This window comes from Nycticebus coucang, chromosome 10 (assembly GCF_027406575.1).
Source record: "Nycticebus coucang isolate mNycCou1 chromosome 10, mNycCou1.pri, whole genome shotgun sequence".
NCBI lineage: Eukaryota > Metazoa > Chordata > Mammalia > Primates > Lorisidae > Nycticebus > Nycticebus coucang.
Genome location: NC_069789.1, coordinates 114135787 through 114159485, shown reverse-complemented (window position 1 = coordinate 114159485; position 23699 = coordinate 114135787). Strand labels below are relative to the sequence as shown.

At 44.9% G+C, this 23699-nt stretch overlaps 1 protein-coding gene across 3 annotated transcripts; it reads right to left on the bottom strand.

Moving 5' to 3' along the window:
• Positions 1 to 962: 962 nt before the first annotated feature.
• Positions 963 to 12747, bottom strand: KLK13 (kallikrein related peptidase 13). Of its 3 annotated transcripts, none has more exons than XM_053607743.1 (6): positions 12677 to 12747; positions 12113 to 12200; positions 6285 to 6474; positions 5764 to 6032; positions 4005 to 4141; positions 963 to 2314 (listed from the first exon to the last, which is right to left on the bottom strand). In XM_053607743.1, the coding sequence occupies exons 2-6, from the start codon at positions 12162 to 12164 to the stop codon at positions 2129 to 2131; spliced, it is 834 nt and encodes a 277-aa protein (XP_053463718.1). In that variant the 5' UTR covers positions 12165 to 12200; positions 12677 to 12747; the 3' UTR covers positions 963 to 2128. The 3 variants fall into 3 exon arrangements, with proteins under 3 accessions (XP_053463718.1, XP_053463717.1, XP_053463719.1); XM_053607742.1 differs by lacking the exon at positions 12677 to 12747 and adding an exon at positions 12548 to 12569; XM_053607744.1 differs by lacking the exon at positions 12677 to 12747 and adding an exon at positions 7574 to 7744 and having other exon boundaries at positions 6412 to 6474; positions 12113 to 12199.
• Between the last annotated feature and the right edge of the window lie 10952 nt (positions 12748 to 23699).

The window sequence follows — 23699 nt, the reverse complement described above, 5'->3', positions numbered from 1 at the left end:
ACTGTAAAACTCTCAGCTCTTTTTTTTTTTTTTTTCGAGACAGTCTTACTAAGTTGCCCTTGGTAGAGTGCTGTAGCGTCACAGCTCACAGCAACCTCAAACTCTTGGGCTTAAGAGATTCTCTTGCCTCAGCCTCCCAAGTACCTAGGACTACAAGCACCCACCACAACTTCCAGCTATATTTTTTGGTTGCAGTTGTCATTGTTGTTTAGCTGGCCTGGGGCAGATTCAAACCCACCAGCCTCGGTATATGTGGCTGGTGCAGTAACAACTGTGCTACTGGCGCTGAGCCATCCACAGCTCTTCATTGCTGTTGGCCAAGCCCAACTATAATGGGGGGGCCCTCTATGCTGGCCTCCCCGCTCCCACCATTCCCTCCCACGCTCTGCCTTGTCTTCATCTCCCCACCCAGCAGCTAGAGTGATGAGTGGATCTCCCAGAGGACTCCTTCCTTCTCACCCTTCCTGAGGAGCTCCCCATCACAAGACGAACCTCCTCAGCAGGCTGAGAGCCTATATATTTGGTTTCAGCTAAATCCTCACCCCCAACCCAATACTCCCTCTCCTTCCTCCCTGCTTCACTTTTTCCCAGGGCTTGCATCACCACCTGATGGTCTGTTTCTTTTTTTTTTTTTATTTTTTTTTTGTAGAGACAGAGTCTTACTTTATGGCCCTCGGTAGAGTGCCGTGGCCTCACACAGCTCACAGCAACCTCCAACTCCTGGGCTTAAGCGATTCTCTTGCCTCAGCCTCCCGAGTAGCCGGGACTACAGGCGCCCGCCACAACGCCCGGCTGTTTTTTGGTTGCAGTTTGGCCGGGGCTGGGTTTGAACCCGCCACCCTCGGCATATGGGGCCGGCGCCTTACTGACTGAGCCACAGGCACCGCCCGGTCTGTTTCTTATTAATCTTTTTTTTTTTTTTTAATGGTGTCACTCCAAAAAGAATGTAAGCTCCACAAGGATAGATGCTTTTCTCTTTAATTCACTATATATCTCCTGTGTCTTCAACAGGAACTGGCTTGTGATAGGTACAATATTTGTTCAATGAATAAGCAAAGTTGTATTTACCAACACCTGGGCAAGTTCCCAGTGTATATGGTCAGCACGGAATAAATGTCTGCCAAGGAAAGTGAGTAAGTATAACACATTTTTTGGACACTGAGGATTTGAGGGATTATCAAATTAATATCCTAAGGTAATAATTTAGAGGAAACCATGCAAATTATATCAGTGGTAAGACATTCTCCTTGTAATCATGCTATAAGGAACAATTACAAGCCCATTTTATAGATGAGAAAGCAGAGAAGCTGTGAGTTTTGTGACTTGTCCACAGCAAGGACTTGGAAGGGACATTGAATAGGGATGCTCATGGAGGAGATACAGAAAGGGATATTTGGTGGACAGTACAGTTCAGGCATGAAGGCCCTTTAGGGTGTTGAACCCTTAGTCTATAACTCTAGACTAGAGTGCCATTGATCTTTAGTAAGGATGAGGATTCCAAGAGAGGGAATGTTGGTGGAAGCTGGGTATTGGCAGGATGTGAGATGTATGTTGGATCAGGACATCTGGGATACTCAGAACAGTGTGAGAATGAACCAGTGTGAGGATGAACTAGCTGTGATGAATCACTCAGAAGTGCATAGAATGTTGTAGGGGCAGAATATTGTGGGCACAAGAGAATATTTTCAGGATGAATTATCACAGGAGTCTTGAACCTTCCTGTAAAACACAGAAGGGCACTGAATAAATATTTGCAGGGTTACAAGATGCCAAGGATGGTTCATTCACAGGACATCCTATTGTTGAGATGGGCAGATGGGGATACTTAAGATGTTGCCACAGAATGCGCAGGTGGTGGTCATGCTGATAAAGTAGGGAGAACCGGAACCTCATCTGAATTGGGACATTCAGGTTGTCAGGATGTTTTAGGGAGGCGACATCTGGTAGACCACAGGGTAGGCAGTGCCCGAATGCTTCTGAAACATGTCAGCTGGGATCCAGCATTTTTGAGAATGTGGGTCACTGGCTTAAGTAGAACTCTGGGAGGAAGGGGCAGAGGAGGGCTGAGCCGACGACATGAGGAGGTCATGGGGAGAGAAAGAAAGCAGATAAATGAACACAAGTTTTATTATGGATCCTTTGTCCGTATCTGCTCCTGGGTTTTATGTTTTTGGATTGTTTCATGGATCCATGAGACATATTTCGAGACGCGGGAGTAGACACCAGGTCGGTCGGGCTGTCCACATGGGAAGTCTCCCCAGGAGATGATGCCATGGAGTGTTCCATTACAGACCAGGGGGCCCCCAGAGTCACCCTGAGTGAAGGAGAGAGAAAAAGGTGAGATCTTTGCTAGGGCTAAACCAACATACAGATAGGAATGTGTGGGAGAGAAAGATGGAGAAAGACACAGAGGTGAAGTCAGACACACACAGAGCAACAGAGCAGTGAGAAACAGAGATAGGAAGACAGACACAGAGGGACGTGTGTTTCTCTCTTTTTCTCTGTTCCTTTGTTTCATTAAAATCATACATCCAGTATGATCTTACATCCGGCGAGGTAATCCTAGCACTCTGGGAGGCCAAGATGGGTGGATCACTTGAGTTCAAGAGTTGGAGACCAGCTTACGCAAGAGCAAGACGCCATCTTCACTAATAGAAAAACTAGCCCAGCATTGTGGTGGGCTCCTGAAGTCCCAGCTACTTGAGAAGCTGAGAGAAGAAGCTCACTTAAGCCCAAGAGTTTGAGGTTGCTGTGAGCTATGACACCATAGCTCTCTAGCCTGGAGGAACAGAGTGAGACTCTGTCTCAAAAATAAGAAAAGGAAAGGAAAGGAAAATTTTTTTTTTAAAAGAAAAAAACATATACCTGTTCTTGTTTCCCTGGTCTTGAATCCCATCTTGCAATCCTGTACTCCACCAACTGACCCTGCTCCTGCTTTAAGGTTCCTCTGTACCTCTTACCATGGCCTTAACCCATCCAGACCCAGGGAGGGTATGCGAGACACAGGTACCTCCCCTGCTCCCTCTGGGCCCAACGCAGATATTACTGAGCTCTCAAGGCATGTTAAAGTAGTAACAGCTCTTTCTCACTTCTGCTCAATCTCAGAAGCATTCCCTATAGACATAGGCTGGTTTTTGCTCATGTGATATTCTTCTCCCTTGTTTTGGTAATAACCTCCTGACTTTTTTCATTTGGGGAACTGCCCTATCCCACTCCCAATCCATGCAGTTTTCCTCCACCCCTCCCTGGCTCCAACCATTAACTATGTGATTAAACTTGGTCCATCAGAGACTCCCACAGCCCTGGCTCAAGGATGATGGCTCAGGATACATGACTTATGCCAGCATAGTGAGAATCACTCTGGCTCTGTGTAAACTAATAAAAATGAGATGTTCTCTCTACTAAGACTGCTTAGAAGGGAGGGTGTAAGCTCAGAGCTGTCAGGACCATCTTGCCATGAGAAAAGCCTAACTAAGAATGAAGACAAAACACAGAAAAGAATACTCCAAAAATAAAATTCACACACCTGGTTTCACCTGTGCCTAAACTCAGACACTCCTCAATTTTTTTTTTTTTTTGAGACAGAGCCTCACTTTGTTGCCCTTGGTAGAATGGCATGGTGTCATAGCTCACAGCAACCTCAAACTCTAGTCAATTTTTAGTTACAAAAGCCAAAGAAGTTTTTTTGTTTTGTTTTTGATTTTTTGTTTGTTTGTTTGATTTGACTTGGGTCTCTGTCACTTGCAACTAAAAGAACACCCACCCTTCATGTACCTCAACAAAGGGCTCTGGACACTCAGTCAAAGCTGGGGCTTGTAATGAGTTATATCTGCCATTCCTGGGAGCCCCCTTTTTGTCTTGACCTTCTATGCTGGATGACACCTCATCTTATAAATCCTGGTTCCTCCAAGGCTGGAGGTAAATCCTCTCTCCCTAGTATTTGTCCCCACCCCCATCTGGCTCCCCATCCTGGCCACTGCAACCCACCCCGCTCTTGGCCTCACCTCACAGGAGTCCTTGCCACCCTCTTTGGTGCCGGCACACAGCATGTTGGGGGTGATCTTCCCTGGGTAGACCTGACGGCACTCCTCATCTGAGCGCAGTTGGATGTTGGCACACTGTAGGGTTTTGGGGTAACTCACTGGGGAGGAGAGAGAGAAGGTCTAGGGACTTCTGACTCAGACGGGCTGTGGGGTGGGGGCTGAATAGGAAAGTTGGATGGCAGAATTGGGAGAAAATAGAGATGGGAAGAGAGCCATAAGGGGAAAGATGGACATGCATGGGGAGACAGTGAGGGAAGAGACAGACATATGGAGAGACATGGGAAGGAGGTAGAGGGAAAGATAAGAAAAGTAGAGGGAAGGATGGGGAGGGAATGGGACAGAACTAACTGAAGACGAGAGGGGTGGAGCCAGTGATGGGAAGAGATAGAGAATTGGACACCGGAAAACAGGAGTGCCAGAAAGAGGTGTGGGAGCGCTGAACAGAGTAGCCAGAAGAGAGAAGGGAAAGACTCGGATATGAGACACGGGAGCGAACTAGGGGCTGCTAAGGATGTCTAAAGGGTTCTTGTTGGTGCCAAGTCACTATATGTAACTTACATATAAAGCATATATTTATGTTTCATCACATCTAATCAATAATATTAATAAATACTAACCACCTAATTATTACAAATTAATATTAATAAATACACACTTATCTATATTTTAAATGTATTTGATAAATCATAAAATATAAAAATAATACACTTATCATTTATATATTACAAATGATAAGATTCATTTATAGTGGGCGGCGCCTGTAGCTCAGTGGGTAAGGGCTCTGGCCACATACACTGAGGCTGGCCGGTTCAAACCTGGCCTGGGCCAACTAAAAAACAATGACAACTACCACAAAAAAAACCCAATAGCTGGGCATTGTGGGGGGTGCCTGTAGTCCCAGCTACTTGGGAGGCTGAGGCAAGAGAATCACTTCAGACCAAGAGTTTGAGGTTGCTGTGAGCTGTGACACCATAGCACTCTACCCAGGGCAACAGCTTTAGACTCCGTCTCAGAAAAAAAAAAAGATTCATTTATAGTATATATTATGTAATATTATATAAAATGTATGAATTTATAAAATACATTATAATATGTAATTTAAATATTGTATAATATATACATTATAGATACATTACATATTAAATATAGAGTTCTATATTTTACAATTTCTAAAATGCATTTAGTTCAATTTATATAACTATAATAATATACACAAATTATATTATTTTAGAATATCTAATCTATATTATATCACATAATATCTAATATATAGCATATATTAGATGATACTGTAATTATAATAAAATTATATATAATTATATAATTATAAAATTATATAATATAAATATATATAATATATATTATAGATTTCCATTTATATACAGGATATATCTACCTTTAATTTATACAGTAGCACCTCTGAAGATTGACCACCCAAGGGACTGTAACAAACTGGTCAACATACAGAGGTGGCCAACATAAAGAACTAGGCCTACAGTACTGATAGGTACATGTGATGCCTGCCCAGTCTATGAAAATCAGGTCAACTTACGGAGGTGGTCAATGTAGGGGGGTGGTCAGCTATGGAGGTTCTACTCTCTATGTATTTATACATATTATTATATATAAAGGAATCTTCCTCCAACTTTTTTTCCCCATCTCTGCCCCAGTTTCCCTAGACACTCCTGGGGGACCTCAGGCCATCTATATGAGTGCTTACCCTGGGGGCTTGTGGTGGTGCCCCAACCAGACACACGACAGCAGGTGCCAGGGAGTGGGTTGTCATTGTGGGAAAGGGGCAGGATACGAACATGGCCTGTGAGCTGGACTGGGGATTGTAGTTCCAGAAGCATGATGTCGTGGTCATGGTTCAGGTGAGTGGGGCTGCTCCGGTATTCAGGGTAGGGGATAGAGCGGGCCACCTCTCTCACCTGCTCACTGGCCTCCACACGCCCGAGGGCATGCTTGCCCAGGTACACTTTGTAGTCCCTGTGAGTGGAAGAAGGGAGTGGTTAGGGGGAAGATGAACCCATCCCTATGCCAGCTCCAGCCTCTTCTCCTTTCCACCTTCCTCATCTCCAAGCACATCTCCATCCCCATCCTCAACTCCAATCCCATCCAAATCCCTAAACCTCATTCTTACCCCCATGCCCATCCCCAACTCTAACTCCAATCCCATCCTTAAACTCAACTCCACCCCTCCGGTCATCCCTATTCCATGCTCCCCTTGCCCCTACATACTCCTTCCAACAGTGTGCTGCAGTGAGGACCCATCTGGGGTGGACCAGGACTCCACCACAGAGTAGCCGCCCTCTCACTAGTAGGGCTGCCTGCCAGGGCTGAGAGTGGGGGAGGCAGGTGTAGCCACCTGGGAGAAACCCATTGGTTCCATTGGTGCTGTTGATAATCTTGGGATACTCCCGGGAGATGCCTGGTGAAGAAGAAAACTTGTTGGAGAATTGGGGTCTAGGGTGAGAAAATGCTAGGAATTGCTCCCTGGCCTTGAGGAAAGGGTCAGGATATTGCTCTGGGTGATGCAGAGAATTGATAACTCATTTGTTGCCCTCTGGCAGTTGTCATTCTCTATCAAGTGGAGATGAGTCGGGGCAAAGAGGAGGTGTTTTCTGAAGAAGTGCCAAACCCTCCACTGGGAGCTTAAGAGAAGAATTCACAGAATGTGAATGTTTCTGATAAATAAGTGGAAATCTGACTTTCTTTCCACCTGCATTTTTTTTTTTTTTTTGCAATTTTGGCCAAGGCTGGGTTTGAACACGTCACCTCTGGCATATGGGGCCAGTGCCCTACTCCTTTGAGCCACAGGCGCAGTCCAGCACCTGCATTTTCTTTATCATTCCACCACGGAATGGATTTCAGGAGGTGGAAGTGATACTGACTTACATATCCACCTAGGAAATATCCATCCATCCCTCCACCCAGCCCTCTATCATCTGTTCATCCCTTCACTTAACCATCCACTCACCCATCCATTTATCCATCCATCCATGCATGCATCCATCCATCTATCTTTTCATCCTTCCATTCCTCCCTCCCTCCCTCCATCTTTCCATTCACCCATCCATCTTTCTATTCCTCCTTCCCTCCCTCCATCTTTCTATCCCCATACCTCTGTCTTTCCATCCATCCATACATACATACATACATTTTTCCATCCATCCATACCTCCATCCATCTATCTAACATCTATCTTTCCTTTCAATACATCTTTGCTGGGTGTCTTGATGTCTTTAAATATCACCTGTACACTAACCACTCCTGAATCCACATTTCCTGACGGATTTCAGAGACGTGAACTCTCTTTAAGGATTTCCTGAAGGATTTCAGAGACATGAACTCTCTTTAAGCTGGAAACTCAAATGTTGTTAACTCGCATGTCTTACACGCATCTTACACTTTGTATCCCCAACTTGGTTTTTCTCAACCAAAACTGTCCTATCTAGTCTTTCCCAACTCAGTGCTCAGCCTCAAACCTGGGAGTCACCTTTGCTTTCCCTCCTTCCTTTAACTCTCACCACCAACATGTCCTGCTGTTTTTATCTCCTAAAAATCCAGTTCTCTCCAGCTTGTCCACCACCATCTGGGTTCAAGTCCCATCTTGTGTTGCCTGATGACAACAGCAGCATCTTAAATCTTTCTGCTTTTGCATCCCTCTGGTCCAGTGTTCTCAAAGCAGCCCGAGGACTCTTGGAAGAAGGAAAGTCGGACCATGTCAGTCCCAGGTTTGACTGTGCCTGTGGCTCAGTGAGTGGGATGCCGGACCCATATACCGAGGGTGGCGGGTTCAAACCCAGCCCCGGCCAAACTGCAACAAAAAAAAAAATAGCCGGGCGTTGTGGTGGATACCTGTCGTCCCAGCTACTCAGGAGGCTGAGGCAAGAGAATCGCCTAAGCTTAGGAGTTAGAGGTTGCTGTGAGCTGTAATGACATGGCACTCTACCAAGGGTGAAAGTGAGACTCTGTCTCACAAAAAAAAAAAATAATAATAATAATAATAAAGTCTTGAAATCTTTCCAAGGTTGCCAGGACTCTGCATATCTGGCTCTAGGCACCCTCTTTGACCTCATCTCCTTCCTCTCTCTTCTTGTCTCACTCTGGTCCAGCCACATAGACCTGGCCTTCAAATCCATCAGACCTTTTGTACTTACTGTATTTTTCTCTCTGGACAGTTCTTCCTCTAGACCTACACTGTTCAATACAGCAGCCACTGGCTACATGTGGCCTTTAAAATGAAACAAGAGTAAATTCAAAGTTCAGTTTGGGGCAGCACCTGTGGCTCAGTGAGTAGGGTGCCAGCCCCATATACCGAGGATGGCGGGTTCCAACCCATCCCTGGCCAAACTGCAACAAAAAATAGCCAGGAATTGTGGTGGGCGCCTGTAGTCCCAGCTACTTGGGAGGCTGAGGCAAGAGAATAGCCTAAGCCCAAGAGCTGGAGGTTCCTGTAAGCTGTGATGCCATAGCATTCTACCAAGGGTGACAAAATGAGACTCTGTCTCTAAAATAAAATAAAATAAATAAAAGTTCAGTTTGGGCTGGGCATGGTGGCTCATGCCTGTAATCCTAGCACTCTGGGAGGCCAAGGCAGGTGATTGCTTGAAGTCAGGAGTTCAAGATCATCCTGAACAAGAGCAAGACTCTGACTCTAAAAAAATAAGAATAAAAATAGCTGGGAGTTGTGGCAGGTTCCTTTAGTCCCAGTGACTCTGGAAGCTGAGGCAAGAGGATTGCTTGAGTCCAGGAGTTTGAGATTGCTGCTGTGAGCTATGATTCCAAGGCACTTTACCTAGGACAGTTGTTCTCAAACTTCCTAATGCCGCGACCCTTTAATACGGTTCCTCATGTTGTGGTGAGCCCCAATCATAAAATTATTTTTGTTACTACTTCATAACTGTAATTTTGCTACTGTTATGAATCATAATGTAAATATCTTATATGCAGGATGGTCAGTTGTTCAACCTCCAAAGGGGTCACGATCCACAGGTTGAGAACCGCTGACCTAGGACAACAAAGTAAGACTCTGTCTCCAATAAATAAATAAATATTCAGTTCTTCAGTCACACCGCCAGATTTTTTTTTTTTTTTTGCGGTTTTTGGCTGGGGCCGAGTTTGAACCTGCCATCTCCAGTATATGGGGCTGGCACCCTACTCCTTTGAGCCACAGGTGCTGCCCACACATCAGCCAGATTTTAAATGTTCAACAGCCTCAAGCGCCCAGTGGTTACCATATTGGACAGCAAAGATACAGGACATTTTCCATATATATATGTATGATTCATATAGAGAATATCTGCGGGATGGCCCTCAGAATCTAGAGGTCACATGTCTGGGTAATTCTTCATTCTGAGAGCTCAGCCCCAATATTTCCTCTTCAGAGAAGTCTTTCTTGGCACTTGGTCTAGCATTGCCCCTCCTGGACCTATCAGTCCTTATTACATCCCTCCAGTTCGTTTTCACTAGGACAATGATCACTATTCATTTCTCTTTGTAATTTGCTTACATTTATTGATTTATTTTCATCTTCTTACCTTGATTGTAAGTTCCACTGACAACAGGCACCTAAACTGCTTTGCTCAGTGCTACATTCCTAGGACTGAGCACAGTTCCTGCCATATCATGAGCGCTCAATAAATGAATGCTAAGTGTGACAAGTGCTGTGTCTGTCATTGGAGGGACAGCATTAAGCAGTGGGACAGAGATTTTTTTTGAGACAGTCTCACTTTGTCACCCTCCGTAGAGTGCATGGCATCATAGCCCACAGTAACCTCAAACTCCTGGGCTCAAGGGATTCTCTTGCCTCAGCCTCCGAAGTAGCTGGGACTACAGATGCCCACCACAATGCCTGGCTATTTTTAGAGATGGGGTCTCAGTCTTGCTCATGCTGGTCTTGAACTCCTGAGCTCAGGCAATCTACCCACCTCAGCCTCCCAGAGTGCTAGGATTATAGGTGTGAACCACCGTGCCTGGCCCCTTCTGTGCGATCTTGTACAAGTTATCCACCTTAGTTTCCCCAGCTGTCAAGTAGCAAAAGTAATAGTTCCTCTGTCACTGAGCAGTTGTCCTGTTCAATAAGATCCTGCATTTCAAATACGCAGCTCAGCAGGTGGCACGGGGTGAAGGCTCAGTAAGTGGAGGATGTTATTATTCATTAGTTGCAACGAGAGGTCCCTTCTCCTCCCTCCCACATTCTCCAATGACATGGCAAGTGGTGGGATTAGCCCAGTGGTTCTCAGTTAGGGACAGGAGTCTCTGGTGGGCAGCATGATTATGGGTGGTGGAGACAGGAGCATAAGAAATACTAAATCGCACACTCTGATACCTCGTCAGCATCAGTCCTCTTTTAATCCTAATTTTGATGAGGATAAAGTTTCATAATGGTGCTAATATGATTTTAACATCACTCTAATCCTCGCTGAGCTCACTTTTTAAAACCAGAAGGGAAGCAGAAGCCTCAGCAGACAACCTAAAATTGACTGAATTGAACTATCTGTAATAGCCATTTGAGGGAGGTCAAAAAGGATCAAATGCTGGCCATTTCAGGTGGTTCAACCCAATGAATATATTGTTTTGTTTTCATTGTGCAGAATCTATTTCTCCCTTTACCTTTAATTTACGGCCAAAGATGTTGTTTTCTATTTAGGACTGTGACATAAACTTTACTTTTGAATGTGCTTTTGTTTCAGTAAAAGAAAAAAAAAAGAGCTGACTTTAAGAATAGTAGGGAAGAAAAAAAGAACATTAGGTTAAAAATTCTGCAAATGGTTTGCAGAGCCTCAAGTTGAGGATGTGGCACACAGAGTGAGACAACTGGATTAGGATTCTGACTCAGGCATTGCCAGTATCTTCGGGGCAGGACCCTTCATTCTCCCTGTCTTGGGTTTTTCGGCTGTGAAATTGGAGTAATTACAGTGCACCTACCTCACCTGGCTGCTGAAGACTCTGCAAGACTTAGCGTGTGGAGTTCCTGGCCTAGGGTGTGGCACCAGAAGAGGCACAAGTCCAGCGAGTGTCACCAAAGCAGAGAAACCACCCCATCTTCAGGCCAAGGATGGTGCCAGGTGCCAGGTGCCCTTGGACCCCTCCTCCCTCAGGTCTTGGCTCAAGGGTCAAGTTCATTACACCTCTAGGTTCCTGGCTTGACTCCTTGAAGACTTCACAGCACATCATTCAGAGTAATTAATTATTAACTAATTATTTGGGTAATTGTTTGAATAATATCTGCGTCAGTCCCCGCTAGACTCTGGGTGCTGAGACCAAGACTGTCTCTGCCTGCACAGCAGCCAGCACAGTTCCTGGTGCTCGATCGCTGTTGGTTGAATGAATTATGCATGAATAGGGTTTCCAGAAAACCTCACTGCAAAGGCAGAGAAAGGGGGCTTAAATGTGGAGAGGGCTCTTTGGGGACCAAATTAGGGTGAGGTTACATAGGTGGGGGACAGCCCAAGGATTAAAGGAAGAACAAATTAGAAGGATCTGGAAAGGGCTATGAATGAAAAGAGACTATTACTAATAGAGTAGTAAAGACTAGCTTTCAAGTCCCTTCTATCCGGCGCACGTTGAACGCTCCACAGGCATTTCCTCGTTTTAACATTCACAAGGACCCTTTGTGGCGAGTACTTGTATCATCTCATTTTGCAGATGAAAACAACTTAGGCACGAAGAGGCTAAGTAACTTGCTCAAAGTGGCAGCACTGGGACGCAAACCCTCATCGTCCGGACTCCTCTCACCCCCTGGGAGGCCGGGGGATCGGCACGTGGCAGGGGCTGGTGTGGGGCTATTTTAGCAGTGAGGTGTGAGCGCTCTGAGCCAGGACACCCCTGGGAGGAGTCGGGGTCAGAGGCGAAGAAACTGGGGTCATTGGACCGAGTTCTGCCAGGAAACCAGGTCACGTAGGGACAAGCAGGAAGCGCTGGAGGTTGGCCCGGCAGGACCCGGCCTCGAGCGGGCGGGGGGCGGAGCTCGAGGCTCCCACGCCCCTTCCACCTCCCCGCGCCTGAGCCCTCCCACCATTGTCCCGAGTGGCCGCCGCGCCTCCGCCCCCGCGCATTCTTACCTCCTGACAAGGCCACAGTCAGGGAGGCGATTACTGCAGCAAGGGACCACATGGCTCCGGGATGGGGAGGGGGCAGGACGGGCGGGGCCTGAGGAGAAGTTGGAAGGGGTGTTAAGGGCCGGTCCGGAACCGCGTGTCTGGAGTCCGTCCTCTCCTGCGCTTACCAGTTCTCCATCTCCCCTCCTCTCGTTCTCTCAGGGAGCCCTGACCCTGAAATCTGCGCTCTCCTCCATCCTTGGTGGGGGTCCAGTTGCAAGGTGGGAGGGGCAGCGTGCACCCTGCTATGGCTCTGCCTGGCAGTCCCTCCCCTGCCCTCCAGCAAGCTAGTGGTCCACTTCTCCGCCCTCTCCAACGGAGCTGATTCCCCTCTCCAAGCCAATTTCCCTCTCTCGGGTCTGTGCCCAATGACGTTTGGTGTCCACCTGAGTTTCTTACCATTTTGCGCGTTTCATCTGTGCATCTCTGCAGGCCTCTCTCTCTCCATTTAAACCTCTAGCTTCCCTCTGCATTCCCTTGCCTCAGCTGTTCTCCCCCTCCACCCCTCCCTCGCCCGGCGGACCCTACCTGATTGAGGGGCCCGCTTGTGGAGCTTCAGCAGCCAGCTGCTTACAACTTCAGCCCCGACCCATGGCTTTTAACCCCTGAACTCCCTCCCCCAGCTCACTCAGCATTTCCTCGTGGTTGGCCTCCCCCTCTCCACCCCCAGTGGCTCAGCAGGCTGTCGCCTGGCACCCCCCCAGCCTGGGCTTGGCCCTCCGCTTGGGGCGGAGCTTACAGGACGTGCTGGGACCCAGATCGGGCCCCACCCGAGCTGGAGTTGAACCCACTGTGAACTTTCAGAGAGCAGGACCCGATGGAGGGGTGGGGAAAGCCCATTTCCTTCCCTGTCTCTTCCTGCAGCCCCATGTTCATCCCTAACTTCAATCGATTTTCCTTCCCATTTTCTAACCTCTTATCCAGCCCTGTGTTCATTGTTGACATGCAATCAGCTCCCATATATCCATTTCCCACTCTGTCCCATCTCCCTTCCTGACCTTAACTGCACTCTTCACCGCCCCCATCCTTGACCCCACTCTCACCTCCAACCTTATTCCAACCTTATCTTTCCACATCAAACCCAACACATTCAGGTTCCAATTTCCAGCCTTATCTCCAGCCTTTTTTCTTTTGAAAGACACAGGGATACCCAAATTTATTCCATGGTCTTTCCTCATCCCACCCCAGCCATCAGGCACAAGAAGGGAATTGTCTGTTGGGTAAATAGGAAATCAACTGCCCTTGGACTTGGGTGGGGGCAGAGCTCAGGCCTGGGAAGGCAATATTTTGGACAAATGATCTTTTAGGAGCAGGGCCAGACGAGGTGAGGAATCCATGGGAATACAGGTGGACAGGGAGAAGCAGGGGACCAGATGGGGTTGGGGGGACAGGAAGGAGGAAGGAGTGGTGTTTTGGGAATGAGTGGGTGTTTCCAGGAACTACCACTGGGTGGGGCCCTGAGTTAATCCCAGGGGGTGGAGGGGGGGAGGATTAGGGATTAAGAAGGATGGACAGAGGTGGGGTCAGAATTTGGAAGAAAGCCAAGGATGAGGACCAGATGAATTTTGGCAAGCACAAGAGATTGGTAGTGGTGTCCCAGTGAGGATAAGGAGTAGAGGTGAATGGTTCCCATCAAGACTTCTAAAAAATGGACTAACTTTGACTCTCTGACCTATATGAAATGGACATATGTCAAAGATTGTATTTCGACTCATCACTAAATGACAGAGCCAGTAAGATGTTACAAAGAACCATGCTCTATAGAAAATAAAGAAGGCTGAAATGAATTAACAAATAGATGCAAAACTGGCTATTCCACATTGGGGGCAGGAGGGAAATCAATTGTACCTCCACCTGGCAAAATTTCAAAATATATTTGCACAGTTGGAGCTGAAAGTGTTCAAAGTGTTTTGTATTGCTCTAGTAAATTAGCTCAAAGACGGTAAAAGACGCAGAGACCCTGACTTTTCAATGAGGACACCTGTTGGGTCCATTTCGAGATCTTTCACTATTATGGCTTAATATGGGAATTGAGTAGAGTTTGTGATCAAGTTTGGATGGGTTTGATGACAGCATTCAGAATGCAATGAATTTGGGGAGGAGAATGGCAATTGGATGATGCAGGGTAAAGGGTTGGAGGTAGTGGTTGGGTTGGTTTCAGGCATAGGGTTGGGTTGTAGGATGGGAGACTTCTGGGGATAAGGTGGTGGATGGGGTCCTGATGGGTTGGGGCTGGAGATGGATGAGATTAAAGTTTTGGATGGAGGAGTGTTGAGCCATAGTTGATTTGGGGCTGTGGGTTGACATTGGTGCGTGAGGACGAGACATGAGGTTGGGTGCTTGTGCTGAACTGGGGTTTGGTGAGAGTGGGCTAGGTTATGGCTGTGAGTGCCTCTCAAAGTGAAAGAAAGGCTACTACTGTCTCTCTTCACCCTAAACTTTCCCCACCTCACAAGGCAGAGCGTGAGTTCACCTTTATTTGAGTGGAGTTGGGTTTAGGTGGCATGGTCGGAGGGAGGATGCCAGGTTAAGTGAGGTGACCAGGTTGTGTGGGAAGTCGGGGTACCTGTGTCCTCTTGTGGCCCAGGTCTGTGCTTCCTGAGAAGCCTTTCTCACTTGGGAAGGGATGGAGCCTGGTTGGCTTTGGCATTTGCTGAGGGTTAGTGCCAGGTCAACATTAACATCAGAGCTTGTGATTGGCTGGGACTGAGATTTGCTAACTCTAGGAGAAGTGAGGTCATGGACACACCAAGGATTGGGTGCCTTCCACCCCCTCACTTGCTTCACAAGGCAACAAGGAGCCTGGGGCTGAAAGTCACACAAAGTGGGCTGTTGACAGTCACACACGAATTGGACCCAATCCAAGTGCACTCTCTGACAGATCAGGATTTTTCCCCCATAGAGAGCTGGGCTGGAGAAAGAAAAAAGGACTGGAAAAAGAGACAGTGTTCCTTCTTCTTCAGAGTTCAGAGTCACTCTAGAGTTAGACTGCCTGAGTTCAGATGATGTGGCTGCTCTGTGCTTCAATGTCCCCATTTGTAAAATGGCACAATCAATAGGACCTAGCTTATGGATAAGAGTTAAATGAATTAATATGTCAAGGTGCTTAGAGAAGAGCCTGACATGGACCAAGGACACAGGGTGCTTGTTAAGTAAGTAAAGCTGGAGATGGAGGCAGGTTAAGGTTTCCAGAGGCCCCGCCCTAGCTTGGCTTCAAAATGGGATTCTTTGTCAAGTAGGAACTAGAAGTTCTGGTTAGAAGTGCTAGCTGGGATGAGAAAGTAGGCCCCACACCCAGACCCAGGGAGAGGCCTTGATGCAAAATGAAGGGAGGGGGAGACAGAGGAAGACAAAAAGAGCTAAAAATGCTTAGAGATGGAAAGACAGGAGCAGCGCCTATGGCACAAAGGAGTAGGGCACCAGCCCCATATACAGAAGGTGGTGGATTCAAACCCAACCCCAGCCAAAAAAATACAAAAAAAAAAGACAGAGTAGTGGGAGAGGACAGAGGCACAAAGGTGCAGAGATAGACAGAGATGCTCAGGAAGAAACAGACTTTAAAAGAAAGAGCTGCATAAGTGATCCTCTTGTCTCAGCCTCTGAGGTAGCTGGGATCACAGGCTCCTGCTAGAACTCCTGGCTAATTTTTCTATTTTTAGTAGAGACAAGGTCTCACTCTTGCTCAGGCTGGTCTCCAACTCCTGAGATCAAGGGATCCTGCCTCCTAGATCTCCTAGAGCAGTGGTTCTCAACCTTCTTAATGCCGCGATGTATTTTCCTTGTTACAAAGGGGTCAAGACCCACAGGTTGAGAACCGCTGTCCTAGAGTGTTGGGATTATAGGCTTGAGCTACTATGCCCGGCCCATGGATTCTTCTTTACAGCTGGATCTGTATTATTCAGGCTGTTGGCTTCAGTTATCACCCATCCCTTGCAGTGATGACACTCTCACCCGTCAGAACAGCAAAAATTAAAAAGGTCAGTCCTGCCACTTACCTGTGTGCCCAGATCCTCCGCCTCCTGTCCCATTTCTATAGGCGAACAGTCTGCACCTACAACTAAGATGGACCCCTCCCCTTGTGAGGACATGGTTCCAATCAGCAGTTCTCTGCTGTCTTGCTTGCATCATCAATTCTTTTTTTCTTCAATGAGCAGTCCCATTAACATACAAACATGTTACCATTTGTCCCACCTTTCTTTAAAGTTAAAAAACACACAAACACTTTCTATCCTCATGCTTTCCTTTAGCTCCTGGCCCATTTTCTGCTCCCTATGTTTGCAACCCCTCCCTAAAAAGTTGGCTCAGCTTACCATCTACAATTCCTTTCCTCCCATCCTCCCTCAAACCCACACTGTGAAGCCTTTCTATCCAACTGCTCCACGAACCATACCCCTGTAAAGGGCATCAGTGACCTCCATGTTGCTGAATCCAAGGGTCTGCTCTTCGTAGTTCATCTCACTTGCATCGTCAGCAGGGCTTCACAAGTGGATCACTCCCTGTTTCTTCAAAGGTTTTCTTTCCTCGGCTTCTGGGATACTATGACCTCCTGGTTGTCTTCATAACCTACTTGGCTGATCTTCATCCATGTCTGGTGCTGGTTTCTCCTCACCTCCCTAATCTCTACATGGTGGCGCACCTCAGGGTTCAGTCCTTGGCCCTCTTCTGTCCTCTGTCTACACTCACTCCCTTGGTGACCTCATTTGGTCTCGTGGCTTTAAATACTATCTACATGCTGACGACTCCCAAATTTATGTCTCCAGCCAGACCTCGCTCTTGAACTCTCCGCTTAACATCCAACTGCCTACTCATCATCTCCAAATTCAAAACCAAACTCCCATTGTCTGCCTTGTCATGTTCCAAACTCAATCCTCTTGTGGTCTTGGTCTTCTCGGTAGATGGTTACACCCTTCTCTTCATGACTGGCCAAGATCTTAGCCTTTCCTTTGAATTCCTTTTCTTACACCGTACATCCATTTTGTCACCAAACCTTGTCTGCCTTACCTTTAAAATAGATCCAGAATCTGACTGTTCCTCACCACCTTCTATCCTTGCCACACGGGTCCCACCTGCCTACCATTGTCTCTCACCTAGATTAGTGCAAGTTTCTTATCTGGTCTCTTTGCTTCTGTCTCTGACTTATTATACTCTTATTTTCAACACAGCAACCAAAGTGACCTTTTAAAATATAAGACAGAAGAGGTCACTTCTCTTCTCAAAACCCTGCAGTGGCTCCCTGCTCCCTCAGGGGGGAAGTGTTATTTCCTTATGGTGGCATATAAGGAAAAGCTGAGACCAACTAGCCTCTAAATAAACTGTGATGTCAGCTTCTACTCTCTTCTCTTCTATTGCCCTCTCATGCCAGGCATGCTCCCATCTCAGGGCTCTTATACCTAGAGTCCTCTTCCTGCAGAGGTCTGTTCCCTCCATTTTTGTCATCCTTTCCATGAAAACTTTGTTGATGCTGATGCTGCTGGTCTTTGGACCACGGGAAAGCAAGAGTAAAGACCAAAGTAGTGCTGTCCAATAGAACTTGCAGTAATGATAGAAATATTTTGTCTTAACTATCCAATTTGGCAACCAGTGGCCACATATTGTTTTCAAACACCTGAAATGTTGTATGACTGAGAAATGGAATTTTATTTATTTAACAAAATAAATAAATGACTCTCATTCAGTCACCCTGGTTAGAGTACCATGGCATCATAGCTCACAGCAATCTCGAACTCTTGGGCTCAAGCAATCCTCCTGCCTCAGCCTTCCAGACTGCTAGGATTACTGGGGTGAGTTAATTTTAACCAAAAATTAAGTGACCACATGTGACTAACTCTGGAGCAGTTAGAAGCAGTAAACTAGATATCAAACAGCAAGATGAACTGTTAAAAGATCTTCGGGGTAATCAAACCACATATTTAATACTACAGCCTAACTCCTTACATACACTTGCTCTCCTTATGCCCCATTTCATTGAATATAAAATGCTGTTGATTGTCTTTGCACTATTGTTTTGTAGACTCCTCAGAAGCTGCCAATTAAATTTTGACATTATACTAAGACATGGTATTCAGTTGGTTGTAAGTTGGTTCCCACTTTCAGAGATGTTAAAAACATGAAAAGTATGTATGTCTTCGCATCAATAAAATATGGTGCTCAACCACCACAGCTGGGGCTAAATAAATCATCTCACTGGGGCTGCCACATATGAGAGCCACAATTTATGTTTACTTTAAAATAGAAAGTGCAGCCTTCACAAATTCAGACTAGGACACTATAAGAAAAGAAAATCACAGGCTAATACCTCTGATGATCATAGATGCAAAAATCTTCAACAAAGTACTACCAAATTTTAGCACTGTGGGAGACCAAGGTAGGTAGATTGATTGAGCTCAGAAATTCGAGACCAGCCTTGAGCAAGAAGGAGACCCCCATGCAAGAGTGAGACCCTGTCTCTAAAAATAGCCAGGTGTTGTGGCAAATGCCTGTAGTCCCAACTATTCAGGAGGCTGAGGAAAGAGAATCACCTGAACCCAAGGGTTTGAGGTTTCTGTGAGCTATTACGCCATGATGCCACAGCATTCTACCAAGGGTGACAAAATGAAACTCTGTCTCAAAAAAAAAAAAAATTACTAGAAATTTAAGTTCAATGTCATGTAATAAGGACCATGTATCATGAGTAAGTGTAATTATCACCGGGATAGAAGGATTTTTCATCACGTACAAATCAATAAATATGATATACCACATTAACAGAATGAAAGATAAAAATTATATGATTATTTTAATGAATGCAAAAAAATCATTTGACAAAATACAACATCCTTTTATGACAAAGATTGTCAACAAATTAGGTATAAAATAAATGCACCTTGACATTATAAAGGGCATATATTACAAGTTCACAACAAACATCACACTCAAAGTTGAAAAGTTGACAATGTTTCCTCTAAGACCAATAACAAGACAAGGATATCCATTCTTGCCATTTCTATTTAACATAGTACTGAAAGCCCTAGCCACAGCAATTAGGCACAAAAGAGAAATAAAAGGCATTCAAATCAGAAAGGAAGAAGCAAAATTACTTCTGTAGATGTAACGATCTTATATATAGAAAACCCAAAAGAGTCAAACCCAAATCTCCTAGAACTAATAACCCAATTCAGTGAAGTTCTGGGATATAAAATCAACATACAAAAAATCCAGTTGTATTTCTGTATGCTGAGCAATCAGAAAAAAAAATTAAGAAAGCAATTCCATTTATAGTAGCATCAAAACCAATTAACCAAGAAAGTAAAAAGATCTGTACACTAAAAACTAAAACATTGATGAAATAAATGGATGATAATAGAAATAAATGGAAACACATCTCAAGTTCAAAGGATAAAAGAATTAATATTGTTAAAATGTCCATAATAACCAAAGTGAACTATAGATTCAATGCACTCCTTATCAAAATTCCAATGGCATTTTTCACAGAAATAAAAAAATTCTAAAATCCACATGAAACCACAAATGACCTTGAATAGCCAAAGAAATCTTGAGCAAGAAGAACAAAGCTGAAGGCTTTGTCTGATTTCAGAGCATACTACATAGCTATAGTAATCAAAACAGTATGGTGTTGGCACAAAAACAGATATATAAACCAATGGAACAGAATAGAGATCCCAGAAATAAATCTGTGTATGTATAGTCAACTGATCTTCGACAAAAGAGTCAAGAACACACAATGGAGAGAGGGTGGTTTCTTTAACAAATGCTTTTTGAAAAACTGAATACTCACATGGAGAAGAATGAAACTGGACCCCTATCTCACGCTATATACAAAAATAAACTCAAAATTAATTAAAGACTTAAAACATAAGACCTGAAACTGTAAAACTATTAGAAGAAGTATAGCAATTGGCCTGGCCAATAATTTTTTGCATATGATCCCAAAAGCACAGGCAGCAAAAGTAAAAATAGACAAATGGGATTGTATTGAACTAAAAAGTTTCTGTGCAACAAATAATCAAGAGAGCAAAAAGAGAACCTAAAGAACGGAGGGAAACATTTCACAAATTATGTATCTAAAAAGAGGTTTATATCCAAAATATAGGAAGAATGATAACAACTCTATTGAAAGAAAACAAATAACCCAATTGAAAAATGAACAAAGAACCTAAATAGACATTTCTTAAAAGGATGCATACAAACGACCAACAAGTATATGATAAGGAGCTCCATATCACTAATCATCAGGGAAATGCAAATGAAAACCACAATGAGATCTCAGCTGACAACCTGTTAGAACGAGTAGCATCAAAAAGAAATGAGATAACAAATGTTGGCAAAGATATAAAGAAAAGGGATCCTTCTATGCTGTTGGTGGGAATGTAAATGGGTATAGCTGTTGTAGAATACAATATGGAACCTCCTCAAAAAACTAAAAATAGAACTCCCATATAATCCAGCAATTCCATTTCTAGGTATGTATCCAGAGGAAATTAAATCATTATCTTCAAGAGATACATGCACTCCCATGTTCACTGCAGCTGTATTTACAATAGCCAACACATAGGAATAATCTTAGTATCTATTGGTGGATGAATGGATAAAGGAAATGTAACATTTGTATAATGGAATATTATTTAGCTATATAAAGAATAAAACCCTGGGCGGCGCCTGTGGCTCAACGGGTAGGGCGCCGGTCCCATATGCTGGAGGTGGCGGGTTCAAGCCCAGCCCCGGCCAAAAATAAAAAAAAAAAAAAAAAAAAAAAAGAATAAAATCCTGTTGTTTGTGATGATATCAATTGGCTTGGAGGATACAATATTAACTGAAATAAGTCACACAGAAAGACAAATGCTGCTTGCTCTTATTTACATGTGAAATCTAAAAAAGTCAAACTCTTGGCCAGGTATGGTAGCTCACGCCTGTAATCGTAGCACTCTGGGAGGCTGAGGCAGGTGGATTTCTTAAGCTCAGCAGTTTGAGACCAGCCTATGCATAAGTGAGATCTCATCTCTACTAAAAATAGAAAAACTAGCTGGGTGTCATGTGGGCACCTGGAGTCTTAGCTACTCAGGATGGTGAAGCAAGAGGATTTCTTGAGTCCAAGAGTTTGAGATTGCTGTGAACTATGATGCCATGGCACTCTACTCAGGGTGGCAGAGTGAAACTCTGTCTCAAAAAAAAAAAAAGTAAAATTTCTAGAAGCAGAGAGTAGAATGGCAGTTGCCAGGGCCCGAAGGGTGGGATGAAGGGAGAAAAAAGGGTGTAGCCCCATTTCCCAGCATTGTTTTGTGCTGCCATAGTTATGCATATCCTAGATCTGCCACCTAAGAGCTCCCCAATACTGCGCTGTCCCCCCGAAAACATGAGGTCAGCACAACATTCTACTTTATTTGTACTCTGTAGTATCTAGGCACAGATCTTCCAGGAAGACACTAAGATCATTAGGTCATTCCCAGGCAGATCTCTCCAGGGATGCACTGGTAAAGGTTTAACAATGGCTTCTTGAAGGGAAAAAAAAAGTCCTTCTCTGTAGCTTTTGCCAGTTTCTGTGGTGTAAACATTCCTGCTTTGGCTGATGTCAAGCTGTCAATGCAATGTCTATGGATGGACCATGTCTGTGTCTGCTGCATAATACAGCAGACACAGATAACCTCAAAGCATTAGGATTAGTTAAAATAATTGGGAATGGACATATTTTGAGTATTTATTACCTTTTTTTTTTTTTTTTAATGAGACAGAGCCTCAAGCTGTTGCCCTGGGTAGAGTGCTGTGGCATCACAGCTCACAGCAACCTCCAACTCCTGGGCTCAAGCGATTCTCCTGCCTCCACCTCCCAAGTAGCTGGGACTACAGGCGCCTGCCACAACGCCTAGCTATTTTTTGGTTGCAGCCATCATTGTTGTTTGGCAGGCCCGGGCTGGATTTGAACCTGCCAGCTCAGGTGTATGTGGCTGAAACCTTAGCCGCTTGAGCCACAGGCACCTAGCCTATTACTTTTGTTTTTTAAATAAATTATTTAATTGTGAGTTTATATAATCTAATTTTTAATAATGGCTGTATTTAGCAACTGGCTCTCAAAATTCCTGAAAACTTGCCAGTCAACTCTTGTGAGCGTCTGTGAGCTGGCTCTCACACACACTGGGGCTGCTGCCCAGCCTGAGTTCATTGGTCTTTTTACTCACAGGGACTCTGCTTTGCTTTTAAATTTCCATTTATTGCTTCTAGTCTGTCGTCTCCTGCTAGAATGTAAGCTCAGTGAGGGATTCCAGCTGGCTTGCTCACCACTCTTCCTCTGCCAGCTAGAGCAAGGCCTGGTGCTTAGCCATGCCCACGGTGCAGTACAGAGTCCTTGAAGAGTGAAAGAGAGAGAATGCGATTCCTAACGTAATGGTATCATGTAAATTAGAAACAACAGGAAAAGGATGACAATGTGACAAAGCCTCGTTTTCTGAGGATGCCAGGTGTTCGAGGCCATTTGTGTTGGTGACTATGGGGAGGGAGGCTAAGGGAGACAAGGATGGAGGGTGGGAATAATAAATAAAACAAGAGAAGGGCTTTGTTTGGACTGGAACTCAAGAGTGTGATTACTCAACTCTCTTCACCTGAGAGTTGATTAGGAAAATCAGATCACCTGAGATCTGATTAGAAAAAAGAGGACCTCTCCATTTGCACAAAATTTTATAGGAAACAAGGCAGGTCCTTGCCCTGGACCATGGCAGCTCCAGAGAAGAGGCTGTGGAGGGGGCACACAGCAAGGCTCGGGTGTTTTCTTCTAGGCACCAGATACAATTGGAGAGGCATGCAGACTCCCAAGGGACAACACGAATGAGGCAGCCGCTTGGCTCTTGGCTGGACCTGATGTACATGGGTATGTGTTTCCTTTTTTAAAACTTGTATACATGGGTGGTGCCTGTGGCTCAAGGAGTAGGGTGCTGGTCCCATATGCCAGAGGTGGCGGGTTCAAACCCAGCCCCGGCCAAAATAAAAAAAAAAACAAAAAAAAAAAACTTGTATACATTTATGGGGTACAGGTGTAATTTTGTTACATACACCTGTGTGTATTTTGTTATATACATTCTGTACCCCATAGATTTGTTACAAGTGTAGTGTTGAAGTCCGAGCTTTTAGGGCATCCATCACCCCAATAACTCCATTGTATCCATTAAGTAATCTCTCATCATCCACCTCCCGACCCTTCTGAGTCTCCTTGTCCATCACTCCACACTCTACATTAGTGGTTCTCAAACTGTGGGTCCCGACCCTTTTGTAACAATGAAAATACGTCATGGCATTAGGAAGGTTGAGAACCACTGCTCTACATCCACGCAGACACATATTTAGTTCCCACTTATAAATGAGAATCTGCCAGATTTGTCTTTCTGTGTCTGAGTTGTTCACATTTTAATAACATGATGGCCTCCAAGTCCATCCATGTTGCTGCAAAAGACATGAATGCACTCTTTTTTTGTGGCTAAATGGTATCCCATTGTGTATATAGAATATATTTTCTTTATATGATTGTGAATGCATTAAAGGAATGGATGAATGAAATTTGAGACTGTTC

Coding starts and splice junctions, on each gene's coding strand:
- KLK13 (XM_053607742.1), bottom strand. Junction 6,475..12,112: donor GACTGTGGCCTTGTCAGGAG/GTAAGAATGCGC, acceptor CTTCTTCACCAG/GCATCTCCCGGGAGTATCCC. Junction 2,315..4,004: donor GTGGCAAGGACTCCTGTGAG/GTGAGGCCAAGA, acceptor TCCTTCACTCAG/GGTGACTCTGGGGGCCCCCT.